General features: G+C 39.9%; 1 protein-coding gene across 1 annotated transcript; it reads left to right on the top strand.

Annotated features, from left to right (window-relative positions):
- The first annotated feature begins 1113 nt into the window (after positions 1-1113).
- LOC149180888 (zinc finger CCCH domain-containing protein 17-like) lies at positions 1114-6699 on the top strand. Its single transcript, XM_089414021.1, has 4 exons — positions 1114-1233; positions 1320-1329; positions 1869-1954; positions 5623-6699. The coding sequence occupies exons 1-4, from the start codon at positions 1114-1116 to the stop codon at positions 6697-6699; spliced, it is 1293 nt and encodes a 430-aa protein (XP_089270147.1).
- Positions 6700-12015: the final 5316 nt, after the last annotated feature.

Genomic DNA, 12015 nt, shown 5'->3' with positions numbered 1-12015 from the left:
CGATCGCTGATCAAATGATTTTGGCTGGAACACATGATGGCACCATTTTAGCATGGAAGTTTAATCCTACAACCAATACATTTGACCCTGCAACTTCCCTCACAGGGCATATGTTGCCTGTTGTCTCATTAGTCTCACAGAAAGACAAACTCTACTCTGCCTCTATGGACCACACAATAAAAGTTTGGGACCTGGAAACTTTTCAATGTATCCAAACCATGAGAAATCACACATCAGTTGTAATGTCTCTTCTTTGTTGGGACCAATTTCTCTTGTCGTGTTCTTTGGATGGCACAGTGAAGGTTTGGGCTGCTACATCAACTATAGCTCTTGAAGAGATTTACACTCGTATTGAAGAACATGGTGTTCTTGCGCTGTGCATGATGAATGATGAACAAGCCAAACCTATTTTGCTTTGTTCATGCAATGATAAGAGTGTGCGCCTTTATGACTTGCCATCGTTTCATGAACGAGGTAGAGTATTCTCAAGAAATGAAGTGCGAGCACTTCAGATTGGACCTGGTGGATTATTTTTCACTGGTGATGGAATGGAGCATATCATGGTACCGGTGAATGAGGGAGGTCGAGAGCACCATAAGACGGTTATTGAAGTTGGAGCCCGAATCAAATCCAGTTTGGCATTATTGTCGATATTCAGAAATACAGAATTCGTGGTCTCTTAGAAGGCGGCGCATTTGATCATGAGGTGCTGTTGGATGCTCTATATTGCCATGGGGAATGCGCATTAACTGTTTGACAATTTCAGTCTTAGAATTTTCTTTATCGAAATGTAGTGATTAACCGCCAAATGTCAAGTGGCTTTTATGAGGGTTTGATTGCCACAAGGTCGCCACTATTATTGACACCCGGATTGAGATGTGGCGCTTCAGATGGCCATATACATTAGCAAAATCACCAGAATCACAACGACAGCTGGAAAGGGAGATTATAAAGTAGATTTTAATAGCTGATGGAGTGAAAGGAGACATTCAAGGGCTAGTATTTATGCGTGATTCGAAAACAACGGGGGATATGAAGATTTATGTTTCCATTATCATGTTTCGGTTTCTGTTATTGTGCTTTTGGGTTGCCTGAGGCGCGCAGAGAGCATCAATGTCAGATTTGCATAATAGTGCCCGGAAGGAGAAGGTTCAGAGTATATCTCAGAGTTCAAATTACAACAGCAAGGGTTTCAATTGTAGATTGAATTGCGCAGAAGATGTGAATTTAAAAGTATCCTGAACATGTTGGCGGTACTGAGGAGGATCTAGAATGTATTATATGTTGATATTTTTACATCTTTCTGTTGTTGTGTGCAGTTAACACCAGGTGCTTTTGTCTGTCTACAACATACAAGAATGACTTTGTGAAATGAAACCCAGGTCAGCAGTGTCTTCTGTATCGTTATACTATGGCAGAGATAGAAGAATTATTTGTGAGGAAGATGAAAATTTGCTGAACGATACAACATTTTGAAGGATAGGAGGGATCGAAGCTCAATGGGTTTTAGTTTCAACAGAATCCCAATTGCCAGCCAGAGAGGGGATAGTCTGCTAGATAAAAAGTGTAAAATTGGGTAGCTGAACTTCATACATGTTTCATATCTGTGAAACGAAACTGAGATTTTTCAGAACCACCCTTCCAGTTTTAACACTCTAGTTTCTAACTAAATGAAACTTGGATGTTTGATGCACGGTTGTGAGCAGCATTCAATATCATTTTGTGCACTCGGACTCCAAAGATTTATGCTAAAATAATTTGACTAGATATTGGATGGTTCTTATAAGATCACCAGGGTTGATAGCTTAAAACAGAATGCTTCATAATTTTCTTGTGAATGCTTAATTTATTTGTGATCATTCCAACAGCATTAGCTGGAGTATTTGACATTTTGAAGATGGCCCCTGGTTGCAATAATGTTAATACAGTGTTATTGGTTCAGTCAACTTCTCAGGTTGCAGAGATCCGATTTGAAGTTGCACCACAGCATCAAAACAATAAAGGAGCTCATAGTGACTCAAATCATAGTCAAAGTAACCAGAGAAAACACAGATTCTCAAGCAGATCATTTACCAACTCAAGATTTATTTCCTACGGAACAAATAGAGGTTATCTACAGCAGTTTCGTAGCGCGCTACGAAACTGCTGTAGGTGATAATTTAAAGTGCAGAGCAGCTAGTCTAACACGGTGAGCGGGAGTTGAGGAAGAGGAACAGCTGTCTATCAAAGACCACCTCCAGCACATCATAAATCTGGCATTACTCCATACTTGGGGTCATTAAAGGATTTGGGAGCAGGCTGCTATATTTTAGGAGAATGTTGGGAGACAAAAGGCCGACAAACAGGAACAGCTCCCTATATTTCAGGGCGATGGAAAACATATTATGTTAAGGGCCAACAAACAACTGCAGACACCTTTTCAGCTCATAAAGTTTCCAGCTCATTTGAAAGGTGTGGTGATATGCGGTGTTTGGGAAGAATTAAAGAACAGCAGACTTGTTTTTAAATGATGAAGAGGAATGGAAGACAGGGGACCGTGGATATAGGATGATTAATTTTATCAATTAATAGGCTGTCTTACAGCTAGCATCCGAGACCAGCTTGCTCGGTGAATGCTCCCTTAACATATCTTAGCCATAATGGAAATCATACAGCTGTCCAGCATCCAAGAAAGCATCAAGTCTACGAGGAGAAAAGAATTATTGTTTTAGTTTGATTAGGACTTTATGTAATTATAGTTTAGCATGTATGTAATTAATGCAGTTAGTTAAAGGCATGTAGGAGTAGTTAATAGGAGATTCAAACTCATTCTAGAGAGAGAAATGTATTCCTATATATGGTGAAAATTAGAATGTAATGGGGGTTGGACTGTTAATACAAAAACAGAGTTTTTTAGAGCTTATGTAAAGACTGTTACAGTAATGGCAAACAGGGTTTTTTCTTCCCAAGATTCTCAATGCATCTTTTTGTTCAAATGTGATGGTGGTTTAGTTTCTTAATGTTCTTTTTACAGCCTTGTTATGGCACAATCCCTCAGAATTCATATTATATGCTCTGACTTCCTGTGTGCTTGACAAGCTGTGGGTTTTGGTGAAGCATGTTTGAACATCACTCAGAATTCATTTTTTAATGCTCTGACTTCCTGTATGTTCAGCAGGCTTTGATTTAGGTAAATTATGTTTGAACCTCTGATGATGCAAAGAGCCTTGGCTTCTATGAGATGACTGTGATTTGGTTTATTAACTGTGAGAGACTCCATAGCCCAATGAAGACCAATTTGATGTATGTCCAACCAGCTATATTTTTATAAATGTGTGAAGAGTTAGCCCTCTGTTGTTGTGATTAATTTTCTATCAAAAGCCTGTGAGAGAGCCCTCTCTGATTAGGAAGGCTAATTCCTAGTCTAAAGTCTGGTCTGAAACAGTTACATGAAGCCTTGCTTGGTTGCAGCCCCTAGTACTGGTTTTGTGATAACATTTTGGTGCGTCTGCCGGGAGCTTAAGATTGAATTTCTGAAGGTAGCAGGAGTTCAAATGATTTTCAAGGCTGCAAAACTACCTTGGCGACTCCACACATCAAAGAATAAATTAGAAGGTGACTCCACTGCTAGAAGATCAGTAGCTTGATGAAGTTTCAAGATGGATTCCACTGCAAGAAAGAATGCCAGGTATGCTCCTATGAATCGGTCTCATATCCCTGGTTTTCCAAATCCTATGCCAAAGGTTGATTGGTTGGATGATCTTCCAATATTCAAAGATGAAAAGAAGGATGATGCTGCTCTCCATTTGGTTAAGTTTCACATACATGTACGCAGTCTTAAGGTTCATTTCCCTGAAGATTGTCTCATGAGGATGTTTATGGCTACTTTAGAAGGAGAAGCATGGTCTTGGTATAAAAGTTTGGAAAATGATTCATTATCTTCTCTTGCTGATTTCCATGATGCGTTCTGTGAAATGTATAAAGAATGTTATCCTTCTTTGTTGCTGCTCAAAGATTGCTGTAGGCATTCTTTGAATCTTATTCAGTACTTGGAGGATTGTTATGGTGATGATGAATTTACAGATGAAGAAATTTTAGAGGCTCTGCATGACAATGTTTTTCAGCACCAAGAAGAAGGTATAACACTCCATGAAGCACCGCATGAGGAGCAGCAGGGGTTTAGTTGTGAAACCCATGTTTCATCCTTTGATATTGATGTAGAGATGCAGCAGATTGGTCTGGCTTCAGATCATGATGAAGATGAAATTGATTGCACCCAGCAAGAAGAAATATTGGAGGAAATTTTCTATGACCCTCAGGCAGAGGAAAAGCTTGCTCAATTTTGTAATTCCTTGCAGCAGCTTACTTCAAATAATGATCATAGTAGTGAGGAAAATTACATTGTTTGTGAGCATCATTCAGATAGGCAGTTGGATAGTATATCAAATAAATTTGGTGTGGCTGAAGATAAGTTGTCTAAAGATACAGAAAGTTTTGAGAATCAGCAAACTAACCATGTGTTTTTTGACCCTATAGCTGAATACATGGATAAGATTTACTATTCAGGCGGCTTCCAGTTATATTTTCATGTGGAAGAACAGTTACACCTCATGCCGCCTCAGTTACTTCAGTATCTGATTTATTTTTGTTTCAAGCACAGCCAAAGGACTCAAATGTCAGATAAGATGAATGATTGGCTACATTGGAAATATCATGTTGCTTGAGCTACAAGTGGAGTTTGCAGCTGATAGGGTAGGTAGGTAGATTGCAAATAAGCTCAAGGTTGGCTGAGCATTTATTTTTCAGTAGCATTAGTTTCTTTCTCCTACAGTCATGCTTGTCAAGCAAATTTCTGTTTGTTACAAATGGGTAAGGCACTGGAGCTGCGTGTTCTTAGCGCACCACAAGGGCACACTATCCCTAGTGGAGCCACTGTTATCACTGAAAATGATGTTGTCACAATTTTTCTAGATTAGCTTAAAGATTGGGTGTTTTCGCAGCGCCTGAATTATTTTAGCAGTTTCGCAGCGCTGCCTGTTTGCGTGGTTTCGTAGCGTGCTACGAAATTGGGAATTGGTTCGAGTTCTAAGTGAAGGTCCAAATCCTAGCATGCCTATTGTATAGAGTTTTGTTTCCCTCCAGGAATGTTGATGAGAGCAGTGACAGTGTGTCCAAGGAGGCACCCTATGATGATGCAGCTATTGTGGGATTGGCATCAAGTAAATTAATGGAGTTATCTCTGAATTCTGGCTCATGGGTGATTTATCTCCTACAAAGAAGAATCCCTCCCCTGGTTACTCTGGTGACATTGAAGTGCAATCAGAAGATCAGTCAAAGCCAGTGGAGGGGATTGATGCAAATTTACATTTACTATCAAAATTTCATCTAAGATTTTAATTGATACAACTGGAGATAGTGCGCCATTTAAGGAATGGTTAGACATATTTCTGGATGACACTAGTTCAAACTTTTAAAGTGTGTTAGCTGAGGAGGACACAATTCACACACAGGTTGATGCTATGCCAGACACTCCAAGGATGCAATGTGAATCTGTTTTTCTTTATATGATAGTTTTGTCTTTATGTGGCTCGAACTGATATTTGAAGTGGACTATTGATTTCTTTGTGCACCTGTAACAAAAAGGATAAAGCATGCCGTTATTGGCTTGCAGGCAATTGCAAGTATGCAAAAGACGACTGCAGATATCTGCACTCCCATTTTATTGGAGGTTCCGATGTCACTTTCATGACTAAGCTGGTTGGCCACGATAACAAGCCTATTCGAGGAATTGCTTTTCTTTCGCATTTAGGCTCTGCCAAACTCTATTCTATTGGCCGACATAATAAGCTTATAGCCTGGGACTGCCATACAGGACAGGGAACAAATATCCCCTTAGGCGACGACAGTGGAGTTGGATGCCTTCTAAGTGAAGGTCCGTGGCTTTTTGTCGGCCTTCGTAATGTTGTCAAGGCTTTGAATACCGTCAACTTGACAGAGCTATTATTAGACAGCCCTAATGGACAAGTGCATGCTCTGGCGATCGCTGATCAAATGATTTTGGCTGGAACACATGATGGCACCATTTTAGCATGGAAGTTTAATCCTACAACCAATACATTTGACCCTGCAACTTCCCTCACAGGGCATATGTTGCCTGTTGTCTCATTAGTCTCACAGAAAGACAAACTCTACTCTGCCTCTATGGACCACACAATAAAAGTTTGGGACCTGGAAACTTTTCAATGTATCCAAACCATGAGAAATCACACATCAGTTGTAATGTCTCTTCTTTGTTGGGACCAATTTCTCTTGTCGTGTTCTTTGGATGGCACAGTGAAGGTTTGGGCTGCTACATCAACTATAGCTCTTGAAGAGATTTACACTCGTATTGAAGAACATGGTGTTCTTGCGCTGTGCATGATGAATGATGAACAAGCCAAACCTATTTTGCTTTGTTCATGCAATGATAAGAGTGTGCGCCTTTATGACTTGCCATCGTTTCATGAACGAGGTAGAGTATTCTCAAGAAATGAAGTGCGAGCACTTCAGATTGGACCTGGTGGATTATTTTTCACTGGTGATGGAATGGAGCATATCATGGTACCGGTGAATGAGGGAGGTCGAGAGCACCATAAGACGGTTATTGAAGTTGGAGCCCGAATCAAATCCAGTTTGGCATTATTGTCGATATTCAGAAATACAGAATTCGTGGTCTCTTAGAAGGCGGCGCATTTGATCATGAGGTGTTGTTGGATGCTCTATATTGCCATGGGGAATGCGCATTAACTGTTTGACAATTTCAGTCTTAGAATTTTCTTTATCGAAATGTAGTGATTAACCGCCAAATGTCAAGTGGCTTTTATGAGGGTTTTATTGCCACAAGGTCGCCACTATTATTGACACCCGGATTGAGATGTGGCGCTTCAGATGGCCATATACATTAGCAAAATCACCAGAATCACAACGACAGCTGGAAAGGGAGATTATAAAGTAGATTTTAATAGCTGATGGAGTGAAAGGAGACATTCAAGGGCTAGTATTTATGCGTGATTCGAAAACAATGGGGGATATGAAGATTTATGTTTCCATTATCATGTTTCGGTTTCTGTTATTGTGTTTTTGGGTTGCCTGAGGCGCGCAGAGAGCATCAATGTCAGATTTGCATAATAGTGCCCGGAAGGAGAAGGTTCAGAGTATATCTCAGAGTTCAAATTACAACAGCAAGGGTTTCAATTGTAGATTGAATTGCGCAGAAGATGTGAATTTAAAAGTATCCTGAACATGTTGGCGGTACTGAGGAGGATCCAGAATGTATTATATGTTGATATTTTTACATCTTTCTGTTGTTGTGTGCAGTTAACACCAGGTGCTTTTGTCTGTCTACAACATACAAGAATGACTTTGTGAAATGCAACCCAGGTCAGCAGTGTCTTCTGTATCGTTATACTATGGCAGAGATAGAAGAATTGTTTGTGAGGAAGATGAAAATTTGCTGAACGATACAACATTTTGAAGGATAGGAGGGATCGAAGCTCAATGGGTTTTAGTTTCAACAGAATCCCAATTGCCAGCCAGAGAGGGGATAGTCTGCTAGATAAAAAGTGTAAAATTGGGTAGCTGAACTTCATACATGTTTCATATCTGTGAAACGAAACTGAGATTTTTCAGAACCACCCTTCCAGTTTTAACACTCTAGTTTCTAACTAGATGCAACTTGGATGTTTGATGCACGGTTGTGAGCAGCATTCAATATCATTTTGTGCACTCGGACTCCAAAGATTTATGCTAAAATAATTTGACTAGATATTGGATGGTTCTTATAAGATCACCAGGGTTGATAGCTTAGAACAGAATGCTTCATAATTTTCTTGTGAATGCTTAATTTATTTGTGATCATTCCAACAGCATTAGCTGGAGTATTTGACATTTTGAAGATGGCCCCTGGTTGCAATAATGTTAATACAGTGTTATTGGTTCAGTCAACTTCTCAGGTTGCAGAGATCCGATTTGAAGTTGCACCACAGCATCAAAACAATAAAGGAGCTCATAGTGACTCAAATCATAGTCAAAGTAACCAGAGAAAACACAGATTCTCAAGCAGATCATTTACCAACTCAAGATTTATTTGCTACGGAACAAATAGAGGTTATCTACAGCAGTTTCGTAGCGCGCTACGAAACTGCTGTAGGTGATAATTTAAAGTGCAGAGCAGCTAGTCTAACACGGTGAGCGGGAGTTGAGGAAGAGGAACAGCTGTCTATCAAAGACCACCTCCAGCACATCATAAATCTGGCATTACTCCATACTTGGGGTCATTAAAGGATTTGGGAGCAGGCTGCTATATTTTAGGAGAATGTTGGGAGACAAAAGGCCGACAAACAGGAACAGCTCCCTATATTTCAGGGCGATGGAAAACATATTATGTTAAGGGCCAACAAACAACTGCAGACACCTTTTCAGCTCATAAAGTTTCCAGCTCATTTGAAAGGTGTGGTGATATGCGGTGTTTGGGAAGAATTAAAGAACAGCAGACTTGTTTTTAAATGATGAAGAGGAATGGAAGACAGGGGACCGTGGATATAGGATGATTAATTTTATCAATTAATAGGCTGTCTTACAGCTAGCATCCGAGACCAGCTTGCTCGGTGAATGCTCCCTTAACATATCTTAGCCATAATGGAAATCATACAGCTGTCCAGCATCCAAGAAAGCATCAAGTCTACGAGGAGAAAAGAATTATTGTTTTAGTTTGATTAGGACTTTATGTAATTATAGTTTAGCATGTATGTAATTAATGCAGTTAGTTAAAGGCATGTAGGAGTAGTTAATAGGAGATTCGAACTCATTCTAGAGAGAGAAATGTATTCCTATATATGGTGAAAATTAGAATGTAATGGGGGTTGGACTGTTAATACAAAAACAGAGTTTTTTAGAGCTTATGTAAAGACTGTTACAGTAATGGCAAATAGGGTTTTTTCTTCCCAAGATTCTCAATGCATCTTTTTGTTCAAATGTGATGGTGGTTTAGTTTCTTAATGTTCTTTTTACAGCCTTGTTATGGCACAATCCCTCAGAATTCATATTATATGCTCTGACTTCCTGTGTGCTTGACAAGCTGTGGGTTTTGGTGAAGCATGTTTGAACATCACTCAGAATTCATTTTTTAATGCTCTGACTTCCTGTATGTTCAGCAGGCTTTGATTTAGGTAAATTATGTTTGAACCTCTGATGATGCAAAGAGCCTTGGCTTCTATGAGATGACTGTGATTTGGTTTATTAACTGTGAGAGACTCCATAGCCCAATGAAGACCAATTTGATGTATGTCCAACCAGCTATATTTTTATAAATGTGTGAAGAGTTAGCCCTCTGTTGTTGTGATTAATTTTCTATCAAAAGCCTGTGAGAGAGCCCTCTCTGATTAGGAAGGCTAATTCCTAGTCTAAAGTCTGGTCTGAAACAGTTACATGAAGCCTTGCTTGGTTGCAGCCCCTAGTACTGGTTTTGTGATAACACCTCTGCATCCTGTGATTTCTTCATATCTCCATTAAAGGTAGGTGGCTTCACCTTCTTGAACTCATCTAGAAAGTATCCCCTATCACTCCTCCAATAAGGAAGATAGCGATGACGATCATGATGTTTATCATAACTAGAACTAGAATAGTACCTGTGTCCAGAACCTCTCCTATATCGAATGTCCAACAACCTGACATCTATGATCGTGTCATATCTATCCGACCTGTGACCACTATAAGACCTGTGTCTACTAGGAGATCTACTGCCATATGCCCCATTAGTTTTGTCCTCTTGTCCATGGCTAATCTGAAGTGGCCCTTGTCGTTGCAATTCTGACAAACTTTGAAGTAGTATTGCATTCACCTCTTCTTGTTTCTCTTGTGCCTGCATGATTTTATCATTGTCCACTTTGCAACTCCTTATTTCTTCCCGCAAGCTTCTCAATGTGTCTACCAAATCAGAAGAATGCCCCACACCACACTACTCATCTGATGCATAGGGAGATTCTATGTAGTCTACCACCTTGCTAGCCATTTGGTCTCTTTCCTGCAAGGCATACTATGTCAGCTAAACCAATTACAATAAACCAACGTACCTTAGCATAATTCGGGGAGGATACCTTGTCTGTAATATCATCAAATCAGCGTGATACATATATAACATAATCATAATAGAATATAGACATCTATCAAATAAATGCATCAACACATAAACATCCTTCTAGGTAGGGTCCAGTCATCAATGCAAGGCCATATCAACAATGCATGCTATGACCTTATGCATGACAACAACCGTTATTCCATCATACACATTGCCACATGCAACCATCAACATGCATAAGCAATGCCTAATCAACTACACATACGCATAACCGCATGTAGTCAAGCATAAGCAATCAATTCTTGTAACCAACCTACAAGACTGATACATGTAATCAAACAACCAAGAATGCAACCCAACATACAAGGATGTAATCAAGCTGCATATAATCAAGTAACCAGTCATATACTTCTGACGTTACATTCCACAAAATCACATCAAGTTCCTCATGATAAACTCACTACAACTAGGATCAAAATGATGTAATGCAACAAGCACATGGAACACAAGTGTAAGAGGCACACATGTAACTGACATGCATGCATGACTAGCACACACTACCCATCCAGTCTGAGGGGTGAACCTAGCTCTAATACCAATATGTAACACCCCCTCCCAGGTATACCCAAAGTAAACATGACAAATGGGGTAAACATGAGACGAGAGGCTACTATGATCAGATTTGACCTCCTATGTGACCTTAAGGAAGTGGAATCGACGGAACATCACACACAGTGATCCAACATCATCAATCAGAACCCTCAAGAGATAAGCCATCCACTCAGACAACCTTTCCCTATGTCCCACTATTATTCTAGATCTCTTAGGCCATCGTCGCTCTCATGCTATAGGAAAGGGAGAGACCAACAACCCAAAATAGCTCTCACAGGCCTACCTACCAGCGACTGCGGAACAAAATTTCCAATTCTATGCCAGCGACCCCGTGATTTAAGCCACTTTTCTACCCCAGAATATTGGCCTCTACCCAGAACTTCTACAAACTTTATAATTCATTAATGACATGATAACAATGCTGATCAATCAAAATAAACCTCAAGACTAGGCCTGAGCATCCCAACCAAGACTAACATTCTATCAAACACTTGGCATCAATACAACCTATAGGTCTAGGATACAAGACAGAGCATAAATGACTGAAACAACTTATGAAACATAACCAGGAGGATCACCTCCTTCTCCATTGAACTACTACATCATCAATTAAGTCTTGCATCCATCCATTTAATAGTTACAATTAAATACATGAAATAACCATGACATGAACCAATCATTTAACCATGCTTATAACCAGCATAAAACCATATAAATTTCAAGGATATGACAGCCATTAAATCCACATATAATCCTGTGTAAAAGTAAGAGAACTTAACTTTATTAATCATAGGCAAATCCGACCAAGTTCGGGACTTCCACATACCACCCAACCATAGACATGGCTGAACCAAATCTTTCTTTTAGCCAATCATCCCCTGCCATATTCCAAGCATGAATGTGGGATCTCATAGAACAACCAAGGGAATCCAGAGGATAAACCACCTCCACCATCATCAAACTGTGATCACGCCAAAGTCAGTGCTCTGATCACAACTGAACAGAACTTGGAATGCCATCCGGAATCCATCACTATCCTCGAGTAATTTCCATCTCCTTGTCTCTCAGGCTTTACCGTAATCCAAAATTAGATCACTAGGCCTTAGACTGAGACATCTCCCTTAGGCTTTACCATGTATCCTGCCAAAACCAGTCAAGGAATTCCTAGGCCTTTGGGAATGGAACTTGAGACCACCTCCGCCCTAGATTCTGAAATCCATCCGGAAAACCAAATCTTAAAACCCAAAATAAACATCCCAACACCATGGCATCTGGAAAAAGGCAAGGCTAGGCTGAAAACCACTATCATA

This window comes from Pinus tabuliformis, chromosome 3_2 (genome assembly GCF_031772625.1).
Source record: "Pinus tabuliformis cultivar Carrire ecotype Pingquan chromosome 3_2, CPIR1, whole genome shotgun sequence".
Taxonomy (NCBI): domain Eukaryota; kingdom Viridiplantae; phylum Streptophyta; class Pinopsida; order Pinales; family Pinaceae; genus Pinus; species Pinus tabuliformis.
The sequence above is the reverse complement of the archived record's forward strand: the minus strand, read 5'-3'. Positions and strand labels throughout refer to the sequence as shown.